General features: G+C 48.1%; 4 protein-coding genes across 4 annotated transcripts; 2 read left to right on the top strand and 2 right to left on the bottom strand.

Annotated features, from left to right (window-relative positions):
- Positions 1–2,332: 2,332 nt before the first annotated feature.
- Positions 2,333–3,796, top strand: MYCFIDRAFT_25275 (uncharacterized protein; the record flags this gene model as incomplete). The annotated part of the gene is made up of 2 exons (XM_007921496.1): positions 2,333–2,701; positions 2,753–3,796. 2 exons carry the CDS (start codon positions 2,333–2,335, stop codon positions 3,794–3,796), a joined length of 1,413 nt encoding a protein of 470 aa, XP_007919687.1.
- Positions 3,797–4,182: 386 nt separating this feature from the next.
- MYCFIDRAFT_181233 (uncharacterized protein) lies at positions 4,183–4,713 on the top strand. The gene is made up of 2 exons (XM_007923248.1): positions 4,183–4,333; positions 4,411–4,713. Exons 1-2 carry the CDS (start codon positions 4,294–4,296, stop codon positions 4,566–4,568), a joined length of 198 nt encoding a protein of 65 aa, XP_007921439.1. The 5' UTR covers positions 4,183–4,293; the 3' UTR covers positions 4,569–4,713.
- Positions 4,183–7,625, bottom strand: MYCFIDRAFT_55355 (uncharacterized protein; the record flags this gene model as incomplete). The annotated part of the gene is made up of 2 exons (XM_007921955.1): positions 4,183–4,331; positions 4,869–7,625. The coding sequence occupies one exon, from the start codon at positions 7,623–7,625 to the stop codon at positions 4,869–4,871; it is 2,757 nt and encodes a 918-aa protein (XP_007920146.1). The 3' UTR covers positions 4,183–4,331.
- Positions 7,626–12,546: 4,921 nt separating this feature from the next.
- On the bottom strand, positions 12,547–16,252 carry MYCFIDRAFT_149027 (uncharacterized protein). Its single transcript, XM_007923247.1, has 3 exons — positions 14,224–16,252; positions 13,895–14,169; positions 12,547–13,633 (listed from the first exon to the last, which is right to left on the bottom strand). Exons 1-3 carry the CDS (start codon positions 16,200–16,202, stop codon positions 13,149–13,151), a joined length of 2,739 nt encoding a protein of 912 aa, XP_007921438.1. The 5' UTR covers positions 16,203–16,252; the 3' UTR covers positions 12,547–13,148.
- Between the last annotated feature and the right edge of the window lie 1,035 nt (positions 16,253–17,287).

Below are 17,287 nucleotides of genomic sequence, written 5' to 3'. Positions count from 1 at the left end.
CTCTATTTCTAATCTTTTAAAGTCCTAGAACAACCCTTAGTCTAGCACTATATTAGCCTGCTCTGCACTCCCTACCTAGATAATTAGGGAAGACTGCTTCTTAGTCTCTTCGATTTTCCTTTTAATCTATACCACTTTTGTAATCTTTAGGCCTAGGTATATAGCTTAGTTTTGTCTCTATAGGCTCTTAATATCCTATTCTTCCTTAAAGCTTCTTATTATACTATAGGCTATAATTATGAATTGCTGTTAGGAGACCTTTGCTGTTTTCCCTATCTTAGTTATCTATTCTTTTTGTGTTTCTAGCTTCTTTTTGTCTTGCTCTTATGCTATAAATAGCTTAATTACCCCTTTACCTTCGTTCCTAGCCCTAATTACCTCTTTAACTATAATTCTTTCTACAATCTCTTTCCCTATAAGTCCTTAGATTTCCTTTTGCTCTTATAGGTCCGTAATATAGACTCGAACTACTGTCCTTAGGGGTTTTAGCGCCTCCTAACTAGCTACTGCTACCTAGGTACGGTAGTTTAGGCTTGTCTCCTATTGTTTCTTCGTAATCTTTGCTACGACTATATTAGCTACCTTTATAATTACGTAGCTTGCCTAGTTGTAGATTGCTTTTAGTCCTCTAAGGAGTTCTAAAATTATTATCCTATATACCCTCTTAGGGGTTCTTCTATCTTCTGCCTTTAGTACCTCCTCTGCCCTTATATATAGTGCTTTCTATTCGTCCTCTCTTCCTTCTTAACTGTCTTCCCTTCGTCTCTAATTGTTCGCTACTATCCTCTTCCTAATAACCTTACTATATAGTCTATCGTATAACTATAGATATTATTATTACTATACGCCGAATCGCGGCCTCCTCGAGCGATCTTATAGCTACGAGGCTCCTTATCCGCCTTCCGATCGAATACCGCGATTATAGCTATCGACGCGTCGTATAGGTTCTTATAAAACTCTACCTTATAGATACTAATACCTAGCTCTCGATTGCGATTAAAGTTACGCCGATAACGATAGTAGTATATCGTCCGCTACGACAACCTATCCTTATAACGAGCGCCCTTATATTTCTCCTAGAAGTTAGTTACAAAGGGCTATATCTGTTTAAACTGTTTTTTCGGTATAAAGGAGCCTTAGGTTAACGGACTAAATAGCGAATAGCGTAGTTAATAGGTTATAGAAATAGGGATAAGATAAGCTATATTAAAGAGCTAGATTAAAAAGCTAGATTAAAGAGCTAGATTAAAGAGCTAGATTAAATAAGTTAATAAGTATTATAGTAATAATAGATAGCTATAGCGACTTTAGCAATACCTCCTATATAGAAAATAGGCCCTATACTATTAGGTTTCGACGATATAAGGTTAGAGACCCTAGTATCCGCGGAATGCCTGTTTTAGCTAGCAATATTAACACTTCTTAGATCTGGTTATCTACGAAGGAATGCCTCGGAAATTATATATAGGGCTAATCGGCTAGGCACTAAAATCTTCTAATAACTGCTTATAATTATAAGCATGGCTAGGTTGGTAGAGTCCTAGGCGAAGTCTATATAGCTTCACCGCTGCTCGTGCGAACATAGAGACTACTGAGGGTATAAAGGCACTTAGAGTTATGTCGCCCGCACGTAGCTGGATGTCTGCAGGCCATGCCGCAGAGGAAATTCCAGCCTCGCCGACTCAATGACACTCGACCTCCAAAGATGCAGTCTCTCTGTCATAGGCGGGCCGAAGAGCAGTCTCGAAGAGTCCAACCAATTTGAAGTCGTTGACCTCGACTGCAGAGACTTGGCGCAGCATAGTATGTTGAAAGGCCACAACATCAATAGCGTGTAGCATCCAGACTACCATGATAATCACCTACCCCCCCCCAGAACTAGCTGGTACTAGCTTTGTCGGTGCTTGCTGCGCGTACAATGTTGCTTTAAAGTTTCCTGAACGAAGCCACCACGATGCTCCCGGCGCGAAGCCCGTGGCGTGGTCCAGACTCCAGGTTCAGATCGGGAACGCCTTGGTGTCTGCAGACGACGTCAAGCTTTTGAAGTGCTCTGGTATTGTAGTCTGTGCGACGGCTCGTCGGTGATTTCCTCGTGTATGAAAGACGCACATCGATCGCGGTTCTATGCGATGAAGAGTAATGGGAAGCCGCGATGATGGGCTCTGGAAGGATCTGAGCACAGACCCGGCCTTGGCGATCTCGACAGGGGTACGGCGTCATGACTTCTGCTTTTGGAGACACACGACCATCTGAAAGCACTTCCACATCAGACGTGAAGCACCGAATTGAGAACAACTGCCAGACAACGCACCGACTCAGGAATACCAGCAACATGCCGAGGGCCACTCGGTCATCGACTGCCAGAGCTTATAACGATGCTGTGACTCAGGAACCACAACAATTATCAAGCCCGCCTGCTACTCCGGACGTCTCCAAGAAGGGATCCAGAAGAGCTAGATCGAATACAGGTAAAAGTGGCAATGTGAAAGAGGAAGTTCCCAGTACTCCCGCGAACTCGAGCCGAAAGCGTTCACGGAAGCCCAGCAAGCAGGAAGAGGGAGACGTCAATGATTTGCCACATAACCTTGGCACAGCTTTACCTACACCTGGCCTTGAGGAGACAGAAGACCTTGCAAGTACTCGGCCTCAGAAACGATCAAAGCGCTCAGATCCCTTTGAGAAGCTCGATCCAGAAGTGAAGGTTGAAGAAGAAGAAGAAGAAGAAGAAGATGTTAAAGCCACCCCTTCCAAGAGGACGCCCAAGAAGGCAAATTACGGCTTGACTCCTGGTGTTTCTCCATATCCGGACTTTTTGCGTCCCACGCCAGAAGAATGCGAAGAAGTTGTACGAATACTTGAGAAGAAACATGGAAAAGTCATTGTGCCGAACGCCGTTCCGCCGCCCTCTCTCGATGTCGCTGGCTGTGGAGAAGTGCCTTCCGTTCTCGATGCTTTGATTCGAACCCGACTTAGTGCAAACACGACGAATAAAAACTCAAGCACTGCATTTCAAGGTCTAGTTGCCCGATTCGGCACACTGAAGGAGGGCATTGGCAAAGGAAGTGTTGACTGGGATGCTGTTCGGCGCGCCCCCAACCACGAAGTCTTTAAAGCTATCGAACGCGGTGGTTTGGCTAAGATCAAGTCAAAAGATATACAAGAGATACTGCAGATGGCTTACGAAGAGAACCAGGAGCGCAGGAGTGCGTTGACCAGTCCATCGGGCGATCCAGCCGGAGCTGAGCATGAGCCTGAAAGTGAGAAACAGGAAGAGATTGCAAAGGCGAAGCAAAACGTCATTTCTCTCGATCACCTCCATCTTCTGAGCACCAACGAGGCTATTGAGAAGATGTTGTCGTTTCCTGGCATTGGACCAAAGACAGCATCATGTGTGGCACTCTTCTGCCTACAGCGGCCCTCTTTTGCCGTCGACACACACGTCTTTCGTCTGTGCCAATACCTTGGGTGGGTCCCAAAGTCCGTCAAGAAAGGCGAGCCCAAGGTCGACAGAAACACGACTTACTCTCACTGTGATGCTCGCATTCCTGACGAGTTCAAATACCCGCTCCATCAACTTCTCATCAAGCACGGCAAAGTGTGTCCTCGGTGCAGAGCGATTACCGGCACCACGAGCGCCAATTGGGAGGAGGGGTGTCCTATAGAACACCTCGTCAAGCGCCATGGTTCGAAGAAAGGTGGAAGTTCTGCAGCTGCTAGGGAGAAAGCCAAGGATGCAGCGCAAGAAGGCGACGAAGCTGAGGATGAAGAAGATGTTAGTGCAGATGAAGAGCGGTGAGGCTGAATTGCCACCACATATATCGCATGATGGACACATCTCATTGTACAGCCATGCTGTGGCTCAGATCTTTGCGAGGAAGAGATGTGTGATAGGTATAATATCTTTGTAACATTAAAATGTGGCTAGCGAGCAAGATATTCAGGCACAGCCCTGAGCCGAGTGAACCATGCATGGATTCTCCTTCTAATTGGTGCTTCAACGACAAGCATGGTGGCAGCACTGGCGCTCGTCAACCCTGCAGCTGCATGTGGCTGACGACGCCAAACGAGCAAAAAAACGTCATCCTTCTTGACAGGAACCCGGACGCCGAACAGGACTGCACACGTATATATATACACATGCACTGTCAAATAAGAAAACCTCCAAAATCAACGTGAGACAGCAACAAAAGTCACTCAATCAAACAACACAAAAGTCTCAGAAGCTCTCCAAGCAAAACAAAGCAACAACCCCATCCAAACTTTTCGCGATAATCATCGCCCAGACCTTCGAAGATGCCCTCATCAACAGGAAACGTCCTCCTCTACTTCCTCGGCAAGTCCCATCCCATTTCAAACCAGCCAACTTACCCAAACTTTTTCTTCCATACTGACTTTATTAAAAAAAAACAGCACTCTTCCTTCCACCCCTCGCAGTATTCTTAAAAGTCGGATGCGGCGCGGACTTTTTGATCAACATCTTGCTGTCGATTTTGGGCTGGATTCCTGGCGTGATTCACGCTTGGTATATAATTTCTAAGAATGAGGTACCGCGGCCGAAGACGCCGTAGATCACCGGTGGGGAGGGAACTGTGGGAATTCTACCAGTGTACGAGTAGTGAGACAGAAGTATGTTTATGTTGGGGACAGGATAGAATTTTGAGGGTGTGTAGTGGAGTGTACATTGCACTGGCTGTCTATCATGATGCCTGACAGCTTATCTTTACCTCTTTTCTTCTCTTGCCTTTCTAGTTCTCCGAGCGCCTTCGCCATGCTTCATGCTTGAGATCCTCTTCGCACCAGCCCAGTCTTCCAATTGCTGGGCTTTGTTTTATGTACAAACTGAATATGCTTTACAAATACATTGGCTCCTATCTTTGGCTCGGTCTGTTCTGGAACTGCTGATAAAGCGTAGGCGCTGGTTCCTCACCACCAGGACCGCGTAAAGGTGGAGGCAGGTTGCCTCCTCCTGGCTGATCGATAGAACCGGGTTCAGCTCCAGGTGTTCCCGGCGCTGGGCCCATGGGACCACCACCGAAGTACTTGGAGAACTCGCCTGGATCCTCCCATGGCCTAGGGCCAAGTAGTCGAACCATGTCGTCCCGGCTGAGCATCTCCTTGGACAGCAATTCTTCCGCAACAATGACGACCTCGTGCTTCTTTTCTTCTAAGAGTTGACGACACTGCTTGTATGCTTCATTAACGATTCGTTTGACCTCAGCATCGATTGCCTTTGCAGTGTCCTCTGAGAATGGCTTTTGAAGCTGAGCTTCAGCGCTTTCGGAAGAGTCTGGATAGTAGATGTATCCAAGATTTGACATTCCCCACTTAGTCACCATAGCAGTTGCCATGCGAGTGACCTTGTTGAAGTCGTCACTTGCACCACTGGTGACAGTGTCGAAGTGAAGCTCTTCACTCACACGACCACCCAATGTCATGGCCATGCGATCCATGAGCTGCTTCACGTTCATAAGAACAGCATCATTACCACCTCCGGGCAGGTATTGAGCATATCCAAGTGCGCCTTGACCACGAGGAATGATGCTGACCTTGAGGAGAGGGTCTGCGTATTGGAAATACCAACCACAAATGGCGTGGCCAGCTTCGTGGTATGCGACGGTCTTCTTCTCCTTTGGAGTGAGCACCAAGCTCTTCTTTTCGAGGCCACCAATGACACGCTCAATAGCTTGTTCGAAGTGCTGCATGGTGACAGAGTCCGCCTTGGATCGAGCTGCAACAAGAGCAGCTTCGTTGACACAATTGGCGATATCTGCACCAGCAAAACCAGGGGTCAAAGCTGCTAAACGACCCTTGAGATGCTCCAGATCCTCGTTTGTGACAATGTTTCTTAAGTGCACACCGAAAATCTGCTTCCTGCCCTCCATAGTTGGTCGGTCGATTGCGATTTGTCGATCGAAACGTCCAGGTCGCATAAGCGCCTTGTCCAACACATCGGCTCGGTTCGTACCTGCAAGTACAACCACCTGCTCTGATGTGTTGAAACCATCCATCTCAGTAAGGATCTGGTTAAGCGTACTTTCTCGTTCATCATTGCCACCTCCAAATGACTGCTTTGCTCGTGCTTTGCCGATGGCATCGATTTCGTCGATGAAAATGATGCAAGGTGTGTTCTTCCGGGCGTTTGCGAACAGATCTCTCACACGGCTAGGCCCAACACCCACGAACATCTCTACGAACTCGGAACCAGAGACGGAGAAGAAAGGTACTCCAGATTCTCCTGCAGTAGCCTTGGCCAGGAGGGTCTTACCGGTACCAGGGGGTCCAGAAAGGATAGCACCGCGTGGTATTTTAGCACCAAGCCTTTGGTAAACGCCAGGCTCTTTGAGGAAACTGACGAATTCCATAATCTCGACTTTAGCTTCATCCATTCCGGCGACGTCAGAGAATTTGACCTTGATGTCGGTCTCGTGGTTGAACTTCTTGGCTCTGCTCCGACCCATGCCAAAGATGCCACCTTGTCCACCACCAGCTCCAGAAGCTGCTCGTCGCGACAAGTAGAAGATGGCGCCGATGAAAAGCAATGTGGGACCAAAGGCGAGAACGGTGTTGAACCAGCTACCCTCTTCATGGTACGAGATAGGTATTCTCTCCGATCCAGGAATTCCAAGTTCATTCTGTGCCTCGTCCACCCTCCGTTCGAATGCTTCAACCGAGCCAATGCTGAAATAGTAGAAGAATCCTTGCTGTGCTGCAGGCGACTCGGGGTACATTGATGCGACGCTCTCGCGGTGCAAGTATACCCGAACCCTGTTCCCGTTGACTACCACCAGCTTCTCTACAAGGCCCTTGTCGAAGAAAGTATTCCGGAACTCCTGCCATGTGATTTCTCTACTGTTCTCGCTTGGCACCACCAGTCGGTATAGCAGATATGCAACGAAACTTGACACCAGGAAATTTGAGAGGTCGAACTTGATCTCGGTGACGTTTTTGAACATGTCGTCGCCCTGCTTGCCCTTCTTCTTTCCGTCCTCTTTTTTTCCACCCCCACCCGCACTCGCACCCGCCGGCCCAGGGTCGTCGCCAGTCTTCTGCTTCGCCTCACCGAATTTCTCATTGAACTCGGCCTCAGCGGTCTGCCTTGCCATCTGAGCCACCATGCGCCACAGCTTCGCTGCTCTTGCGGGCGACATGCCTTCTTTTTGCACCTCTTCGATCGTCTCCTTTAGCTCTGAAGGAATGCCTTCGCGCTTCATACGCTCCAACGCGGAATCGATGTCCTTGGTCATGAACGCAGGCATGCCCTTCTTGACAAGTGCGAAGCTATCCTCCATCATCTTGATCTCCTGGGCATTTAGCTTGACTCGTCCGGGAAGTGGCGCATCATTCTTCCCGTCAGGTTTCTGGTTTGGAGGCTGTGGTCCAGACGACATGGGCGATTCTTTGGAGTAGAGTTGCTCCATGCCCTTGGCCTTGGGCGGCTCACCTGGCGTCTCGTCATTCTGCTTGGGATCGGTTGAGTACTGCCGACTTCGAACGTGTGTGTATGCGTACGACGGTCGCGGAAGACAGGCAGGGCGGGAGGCGAGTGCTCTGGACAGCGAGGCAGCTTCAAGCAGCTGTCGTGATGAGCGCGCCAGATTCTGCGGCCTACGCAAGAGCGTCGCCATCGTGAAAGTGCGTCTCTCAGTGAATGCCGATGCCGATGGCAATGCCAGTCCCAGGCGCAGGCGCAGGCGCAGGCGCAGGCGCGACTCCGTATTGTACGGAGCTTCCGCAGTCTATGAAAATTGTCGTGCGCTGGAGAGAAGCGCTGGGGGTCGATGGCGGATGGTAGCCGAGCGTGCGATGCATGATGCATCCAAGCCAGGTCATATCCACGTCCGAGGGTCTCGCCGATGCCAAGGCCAAGCCCGCCACCCTGCACTGCCGCGAGACGGAGCTCCATATATACTAGATTGTTAATGGAGGGTTGGCTTCACTTTAGTCCATTGTCCTATTACGCCTTCCTTACTAACCTTACTATGCCTATTGTCGCGACAAACCTTACTTAGACTCGCTACACTTTCGCGCCTTACCTTGTAATATTCTTCTTCTATCGATAATACTAATAGCGATAGCGATACCGATACCGATAGTAGCAGCCGCTATAACTAGTATTCCGCGAGACCTTATTCTTAGCGTAGCTTTAGCAGCTTTAGCTTTAACTTTAGTAGCGTACTTACTAGTAGCATACTTACTAGTAGCGTACTTACTAGTAGAAGGAGGAGAATATTTATCGTAAGTCGCGAGGCGTATCGCTATAGACTCGCTACTAACTCGCTCTAGACTTCGACGCCCTACGACTATAAATACCTACGATTTCTAGTACTATAGCGCGTAGATATAGTAAGAGCTACTCGATTAGATAGCGATACCGGATAAAAAGAAGGTAGTATTAAACAGACTACGGAAATATAAGGCTACTAGAATTATTATAGAAACGGACTCTAGCAAGCTTATACTAGCGCTATACTACTACTGTATACGCTCTAATAACTTTAAGTGTCGTATACTTAATACTAAAGGCGAGCGTATCTACGCTTATTATAAGTATAAGGGCAAGTCTAGCTATACGGCTAGTATAGAAGAGGTTAAAGAAGACGATAGAAACAGCGAGCTAGCCGCGATATAGGCGCGAGTCGAGGCCGTAGAGGCAAAGAATACTAAACTAGAGGCAAAGATTAAGGTATTAGAAGCTAGGTTCGATAAGTTAGAAGGATATTGCCTCTCGTAGTTTAAATAGCTTAAGAATAAGGCTATTATTAAGTCTAAGGATATATATACGATATAGAAGGAGCTATATCTAAATAGCGATCGCGAGCTACTAGTAGATAATATTTAAGGAGCGAGTCTATAGCGAGTCTATAGCGAGTCTATAGCGAGTCTATATTTCAATTTCCTTTCTTCTTCGATCGTATCTCTATAGATAATAGATTAACTAGCTTCTAAGTACGCTTTAGCTTCTAACTCTTCTATCCGCTCTAACTATCTTACTAGCTATCTTACTAGCTATCTTGCTAGCTATCTTGCTAACCTTGCTAACCTTACTAACCTTACTAACCTTACTAGCCTTACTAGCCTTACTAGCCTTCTTACTAGCTATCTTGCTAACTATCTTGCTAACTATCTTGCTAGTCCTTAGCTTCGCTCGACTCTTTTAGAATAGGCGTAACTCGCGGTAGCCTCGCGGTATCCTCGCCGCTTAGGTTAATAAACTTAGGCGGCTTTTTTATATCGATTATCTTCTCCTTCTATAGCTTCTCTTACTTAATCTCTATAGATAGAACAACCCCGTCCTAACTCGCTATAGCACTCGCGCTACTACTCGTAGTAGGAGTACTTAGCCGGTGCTTCCGCTTTAGTTGCCTTTATTACTATAGCTTCCGCTATTATTAGATATAGATTTTAAGGTAATAGATTAGTAGCTGCTTTATTGCTTTCCCTCCTATTTACGGTTTAAAGAGTATAAGAGCCTCTTTAACTAGTCCTAGGCCGAGTACTTTAGAAGCGACTTTATCTAGTAATAAGCGCTTATTATCGAAATTAGTATAGAAGAAGTAGTCCGTATAGTCGTCGACCTAATAGACGCTACCTTGCGGTAGGTTCTTAGCGTTAATCCGACTAAGAACCTAGTCTATAAGTAATATATTAGCTTCTTCGAAGTCTTTATTAGACTAGATATTAGTAATAGAAGTCTATAGGACTAGCTAATTATATTCCTATAGGTCAACTCTACCTCTACGAGAAACCTCTACTCGCTAGCTAAAAACTAAATAGCGGCAGGTAAATAATACCTTTGTTAGCTCCTTTAAGAGTTGTATAGGTATTAGTAGACGTTGCGAGAGGCTCCGAGATCTAGTATTTAGTCGAGAAGTTGGCTTATACTACTAAATAGTAGTATTGCGTATAGTATTCGCCGCCTTAGGTAGAGAAGGGAACGTATTAAAGCCTCGTACTATACTCGCAGTTAAACTCGTAGTAGTAGCGGCAGTAGCTACGGCTGCTACTAACGGCTCGCGTACAAATCGCTTAGTTAGTAGATTAGGGTTCTTAAGACTATATTAGTTACAGAATGCGTATGCTTTTAATAGTATTATATAGTTAGCGCCGGTAACAGTATAAAAGGTACCCTAGACAGGCATTATTAGTAGTAGAACTAAGGTAGAACTATAGCAGTAGTATAGAGGTAGAACAAGATAGGAATTGAAAGATTAAGAAGGAAATAGAACTAAAATAAGCGACTCGCGGCCGGCTCGCGGCCGGCTCGCAAATCCCTTATTTTAGATTAGTATATATTATTTACAAACTTAATTAATCTAGCCCCGGTATTCGCCCTACCTAACGTCTAATTACGAGCTGCTAATAGCTTGTCTAACTCTATTAGTTTAGGCCCTAACCCTATAGCTATATACTCGGCAATTAGCTATCGAAGAAGTAAGTATACCTAGCGGTAAACTCGCTCTCTATCGCTATTATTCTCGCTACTACTAACTAGATACGAGAAGCCGCGAGTCTACAATACTATCTAACACTAAGTAAGCGTAGCCTCGGGTAGGTAGGCTTTAAGATCTAGGAATTAGCGAGTCTATTAGCGAGTCTATAGCGAGTCTATAGCGAGTACTATAGAATCTAATATATACCGAATCCTTAAAGGTCTTGCTCTATATTATTAAGTACGCTATTAGGTATAGGAATACCTTAATAAGAATGCCCGCTTAGCTCTAGATAATAGTGTAGAATATACGGAATACCTAGTACGACGTATAGTCGATTAGCCTACTTCCTAATCCGATAGCTATTCTAGAGGTAAACAAATTCGAGGACTTTATAGCGTATAATTAGTATATAGACTATAAGGAAGGCAATCCGATCGGCTAGCAATTTAGTATCGTATAGTAACTCGCGTAGCAACTCGTAAAAATAGCCCCTCTAGCTATTTAATATAGGTGCTTACTAGCGCTACTATGCCTCGATCCGCTAGTTTATCTTGCTCGTACCGTATTTAAAGCAGTCTTCGAAAGCTAGTAGTTCTAGTTCTAGTTCCGGTTCTAGGTTACTACGAGTCGTAAGGCGAGTCGTATAGTAAGCGTCCGCGGCTAGAATCGTTTCCGCCCTACGGTCTAATCGGATAATCTGTAGCATTATACTACTATTCTTAATCGTTGTAATATATTAAGCGAGTACGGATATAGCTATGCGGCTAGTAATCCCTACGTAGACCTAGATAATGTAACGCGAGTAGACATTAATAGCTACGTAGATCTATATCCCCTAATGCTCGAATTTATAGCAAGTATCCATTAATATTACGTAGCTAGGGCCTAGTATAATAATCGCTCTATAGTACTCTCGCGCCCGCTCGTAGCGGACTCGCAACCCTTTAGGATTTAGTAAGTAAGCTATACGATATAGCCGATCTCTACTAATGATATTGTATTTAGACCTAATATAGGTATATAGGTACCGTCGGCCGAAGGACTCTACTATAGACTTCTCGAGCTCTTCTTATAAGACCTCTACTATCTCCTCTTCCGCTTCTATCTATCTATTTCGCGATAATACCTTCTTTAATCTAAGCTCTTAACGTATCCGTTAATATCTCCGCTAGCTAATATTAAATCTATCTATCTTTAGTACTTTAACCGCTTCTTTATTAGTTAAGTATAAAGCGGAGAAGGTATATACGACTCGGATCTTTAGTACCTCGATATTATTAACTCGGTTATAGTAAGCGTAATAGCTATAATTAACCCCCTATTCCTTAAGCCTCCGATAAAGCGTAGAAAGAGCTATCTAGTAACTAATCTCTTATATAAGGTGCTATAGGATTTCGCCTTATATAGTGCCGCTATTAACCTATAAGGTTATCTAAGCCCTCTATAGCGAGAGATCGATATATAGAGGCATTTTGCGAGTCAATAGCGAGTATAGTGCGAAGGCAAATATAGAAAGTTAGTCGTAGAGGTGGGTTAGTAGAGGCGGTGAGAACCTCCATTGACAATCTGGTATATATGGGCCTCCCTACCGCGACTGCACTTCAGCACACTCAGCACTGCAGTAGCAGAGCCACTGAGCACCTTCGTGGCAACGACTTCCTACAGCTCCAATGCCACTACCTGTCCATTGCCGGAGCCATGTACATTTTCAAACGATCCGACGTCTCGTTTGTCTTCAACATCTGCTCCCGTGCACATACATCCATCAACATTTGCCATGAAGCAGACGATCCTAACACCTGAACTCCTCCTGATTCTCGCATCTCTAACTCCACCCGTCCACTCCTGGGCCGTCTCCTTCTACACCGGTCTCGCATGCAATAACGACACGCACTTCAACAACATAAACTACGGCGGCAAAGGGTACGGAGACTGTCATCTCGTCGGTCTCCCTCACAGCGACTTGCAATGCGATTAGGTCCGCATCTCCCATACCCCTCGTGCCTCACGCAATTTCTTCTAATGGCCTTTGCAGTATACGAACAATGCCCAGCACAAGGGGAACTGCACCGCAGTCATGAATCCAAAGCCTCAGTCTGCCTACATCCCTGATGGCACAGCTTGTTGCATTGGCTACTGGAATGATTGCACCGTAAGTCTCTACCAGCACTAATCATGTCATCTTTCTGCTGACAGATAGATCAGTACGACAAATGCTACGGAAAGCAAAAGTGTATCAATTTGAGAGAGGCGCCAGAGTGGGAAACACGGCACAGTGCGTCTTTTCCTCCAGTCATCATGGCACCCGTGCTAATGCTTACATAGACGACTCCTGGGGTGTCACTTTCCGATGCTTCGATAAAGATAAGAAAGATTGAGCGGCTCCACAGCTTCACGCCGAGTTGCTGTCACCAACTTCTCCGCGTCCAGACCAGCTCAACTCCATGCGTCAACAGATCGGATTTGAGACTGTAAGATGTGGTGGCTTGTCATAAATGAGTCGAGTTTGATCAAAGCGAAAATGGTTGCCCACGCTCTTTTCCTTCTAAGTCCCCATCTCTATCGTCGTAAGTACTCATTGATCCCTCTTGTCTCTGCCAAATAGAACACCAGAGACCGATGCTCAAAGAACGAATTGTGCGGGCTCTAAGGCAGCAAATGAGAAATCAGTGCAATATGATACATCCTTCAACGGGACCAAGTCCAAATCTTCTCTTACTGCGGCGGTCCCATGTTATGTCCTCCAGGTTCGTGACCCATATCAAATCCAGGCGGTCCTCCTGGTGCTTCCATCATGGTTCCAGGAGTAAAGCTGCCCAAACCTAACCCTTCCGCCCAATCCCACTCCAGAGTCATTGGCATCTGCCACAAATCTTGAGGTACAAATGGTTGTTGAAAGGCGCCCGCTGCACTATTGACGACCCCCGAAGTCGAAGGATCAAAAGCTGGCATTCCTGAGAAGTCGGGATGCCCAGAAGCACCTGTTGTTGTGGGGAAATTAGGCCCCGGGAAGACATCAACTTGGTTGAAAGCCGAAGGAAGATTTGAATGGTGCTGTTGCGTTGGTGAGTGAGTCGTGAAGTCCATGCCATTGGGCAATGGAGGCTGAAATTGCATCGGGTTGAAGGGGGCGTTAGCATTTGTCGACCCTTGCGAGGGCATGTATGGCGACGGTTGCTGTTGTCCATTTGATGCTGGCACTTGTGGCGGTCGGGAATTGCTCGCAGAGCGTTGGTATGGTGATCCATTGCCTCCAGGCGGGCTACCTCCCCAGCTGTTTGCAGGGCTGTTGCCGTGCTGACTTCCACCTTGACTACCTGCCACAGATGCTCGCAGTGATGGTGTCTGGATCGGCCGTCGATACGAAGCTTGAGTTTCGACTTGCATCTGCTCCAAGCTCTTTCCCTCTTCCAACCCTTGGGCCACTTGACCAGTCACTTGATCTTTGAGCGCCTTCTCACGTTCTCGCTCTGCTTGCTTCCGCTTGCCACGACCTCGCATTTCACGTTCCACTTTGTCGAGCGCCACGCGAGCGATTCGCTCAAATTCAGCACAGACTGACAGCATGCGCCGCACGTTGCCATTAGCCTCTGCTACATCCCGTTCGAGCATCGTCAAGAAGGACACGACGCTGCTCATCAGCTTCAAGTCAGATCTTGCGCGTGCATCTTGCGGGTTTTGAAGGATATTCGCAAATAGTGTTACCAGTGATGATACTGGGTAGTACAGAATCAACCTGATAAGAAGTTAGCCGAGCTTGTTTCGAGCGATGTCCGGGTGGAAAGCTCACCAAACGCAGGCGTAATCGCCTTGAGGAATATATCGAATCAGACCTATACTTGTTCTTGCTGCATTGACGCACAAGGCAGCACTCATGAACACGCGTGGATTCAGAGGTCTCGCGTTTAGACCTTGGACCGCATAATCGCTGAGTCGACTTGTCCAATAGCCGTGATGAACGCTCATCCGGTGAATTGTCGTCAGGCAGTTGTAGTATGCGAAGTGCAGGACCACAACATGTAAGATCAGAGGCGTATGGGCAGCTCTGATTTCGTGCTCCGGCCGGAAGTCGAGAGGTATGCTGTCTTTCCATTCCTCAAGTGCCTCATCGAGCTCACCAATGGTATTCAGCAGTTCGCCGTCGCTCTGACGGCTGGCCTTGACCGAATATAGTTGCTTGTATACTCTTGACTGTATTTGTGCGAATTGACACATCAGTCTGAAGAGATTCATCGTCTTCTTTCCATGCCTCTCCTGGGAGAGCGGTACATTGCCAACGTTGTCAGGAGGGTCTTCCGACGGCAGATCTACATTCATGTCATCGTCGTCCTGCGCTGGCGGCCTGCCAGATCTTAAGCAGATGTCCTTGTCGAGGAGGTAGGCAATCCAGAACACTCGTTTGCGCTGTTCATTCTCGACTTCGTTGAGGTTAAATCCCGAACCGCGCTTGTGCAGGCCGATGGAGTGAGCAAGCCTTATTGCTGCAGCCACAAGGAAAAAGCTTGGTTGCGGGTTCGGCGTGCCTTGCAGGAAAAGCGCCATTCCAATCAATGCCTGCACAGACAACAGGTCAGTGTTGCGCATCGTCAACTCTGACATGACGGCCATGGCGTTCTTAAGATACGCCCACGCGACATCGTCCTCTTCATGTGAAACCACATTGCTCATGACCCTCAGTCGGTGGGCGATGGCAAGGGCAACGTTCAAGCTGGCCCACCATCCAGAGCTATCGTACGGCTCGAGGGAGTAGTGTTTGTCGACGAGATGCATGAACGTAGGCTCGTGAAAGAGTGGAAACATGATGTTGAAGTTCTCGAAATAGTCCTTGAGCAAGGCATAGCATTCTTGGCGACCGGGCAAGGGTTTGAATATTCTTCGCTGAAATAGGTCGTTGAAGACTTCCGGCTTCCAGTGGTCCCAACCGTGCTTGTCCTCTGACGTGGCCGAAGCGATCATTTGCTGGAAGCTGGTATCTCCAGTCTTTTCGTTGACCCATTGAATACCTTTGGGACTGAATATGCTGAAGCCCGACGAGGAGCCAATGTATCGTGTCTCTCCACATTGGTTAGTAATCAGACTGCACATCTGGTCGGCAAGCGCATCGACTTCTTTCGCATCGCGTCTGAACACATCAGGAGGATTCTTGACGGGCTCAGGTGGGGATGTTTGGCCGTGCGCTGAATTGGGGCCACTGTCCTTCTGCTCTTGTCCTTCCGGATTGGCAGGCGTGCTGCCATCTTTACTGCCCCGTCTGTTCGACGAGTGTTGCGACACAGGGCTGTCAGCTGTGCTCTTGTTCTGCCGTTCGGCAAGGCGCTTCTCTAGAGTGCCCAAGTCTGTTCGGCCGCCATCGTCTTCTGCTAGCAGGCCCGACAAGCGCAACAAGTTCTCCATGCGGCCTAATCTATTCTCCAGACCCTCGATGTATTTTGCACCTTTGGGCGGCGCTCGCTTCTTCTCCACGTGCGTAAATATGCATTCTGTCTTGTAGTTCTCACAATGGCTGCACTTGGGCGTCTTCCCATCGCACTTGATCTTTTTTTTGCGGCACATATCACACGCTCGTGCGATCCTCCGTCGCTTAGGGTCTCTGTTGTCGCCGCCATCTTGGTCGTTCTCGGCGTTGTCACCATCGCCGTCTTGGTCGTCGAAGCCGTAGTCAAGCTCGGAGTGGAACCAATGGGCGCCATTCTGCGGCATGTTGGGCAGATCTGGCGATGCGCCGTATTGGGCGCCGAAGATCTGCGGCGGAGGCTGCTGTTGCTGCATGGCGCTTTGGGGGGCGGGCGCAGCGGGCGGAATGTCAGTGTTGAATGCCGAGGGCGGCGGGTTCATGGTGCCTCTGAGCGCTGTGTTGGTCGCGGGCGGGGCGGCCAGATGCACTCCAGAGTCAGTCCCAAATCAGGCAGACTTCACGTTCTTTCCAGGATGCCAAAGGAACGGGATGCGCGGTGAGGTGATTGGACTGGCGGCAGCTAGTAGGGACAGGTAGGGGATGCAGGCCTCAGGTGGGCAGGCCGGCGGTGGTGGTCGCCAACGTTCCGCTGTTTTCGCTGCAGTGGCGCCTGGGAGATGGGAGTGCATCTGGTCGTCATCAGTGGACATGCAATGCTGCGGTGTGCGGTGTGCGGTGCGGTGCAGTGCGATATGGTATGCAGGCCTAATGCGAATGCGTCATCGTCATCATCACAACGAGCGATCCCTCATCAATCACAGGCTGTGCACTCTCCCCGTCCCAGTCGCAGCCCCCGTAGCAGTCAGTCCCAGCAAGCTCCTCGTCGAGCAGTCGCGGTCGTTGGCAGAGGTGTCCCTGGCATGGCCTGGCCTGGCCTGCTGGCCTGGCCCGGCGACCCAAGACCAACGCCGCTTGCGAAGTCGCAGACCACTGGACGGGCGCTGCGACACGCATCACGCATGCCGCGTTTTCCTCGCACACTCTGACTACTGACTCTGCACGCACCTGAGCAATCTCACGCACTTATTTTAGACTTTGGCACCAACGCTGCTCCGCCGCGCACTCCCAGTCGTGCAGCGCGCATCGCTGCATTATTGGACTGCAGCGTCTTCTCGCATCGGAGTGAATGTGGATACCTACGGCCCGTACAATTGAGATTTCTAATTCGTTGCGAACCATGAAATCCAGGATTATTGGGGAATTTAGTGCTTTCACTCCGATGCGACAAGAGGCTGTACAGCGTCTGACCACATCGGAGTGAAAGTTAGTATGCCCCACATCCTTGAAAAGTAAGGATTACAGCGAATAGCCACTTGTTATTCAGCGGTCCGGGCCTAGTCGCTTTCACTGCGATGCGTTCAGACGCTGTAGTTCGTAGTTCTACACTTTCCGGGAGCCG

This window comes from Pseudocercospora fijiensis (assembly GCF_000340215.1).
Source record: "Pseudocercospora fijiensis CIRAD86 unplaced genomic scaffold MYCFIscaffold_1, whole genome shotgun sequence".
Lineage (NCBI taxonomy): Eukaryota > Fungi > Ascomycota > Dothideomycetes > Mycosphaerellales > Mycosphaerellaceae > Pseudocercospora > Pseudocercospora fijiensis.
Note: the sequence above shows the minus strand (reverse complement) of the source record. Positions and strands in the feature narration are given on the sequence as shown.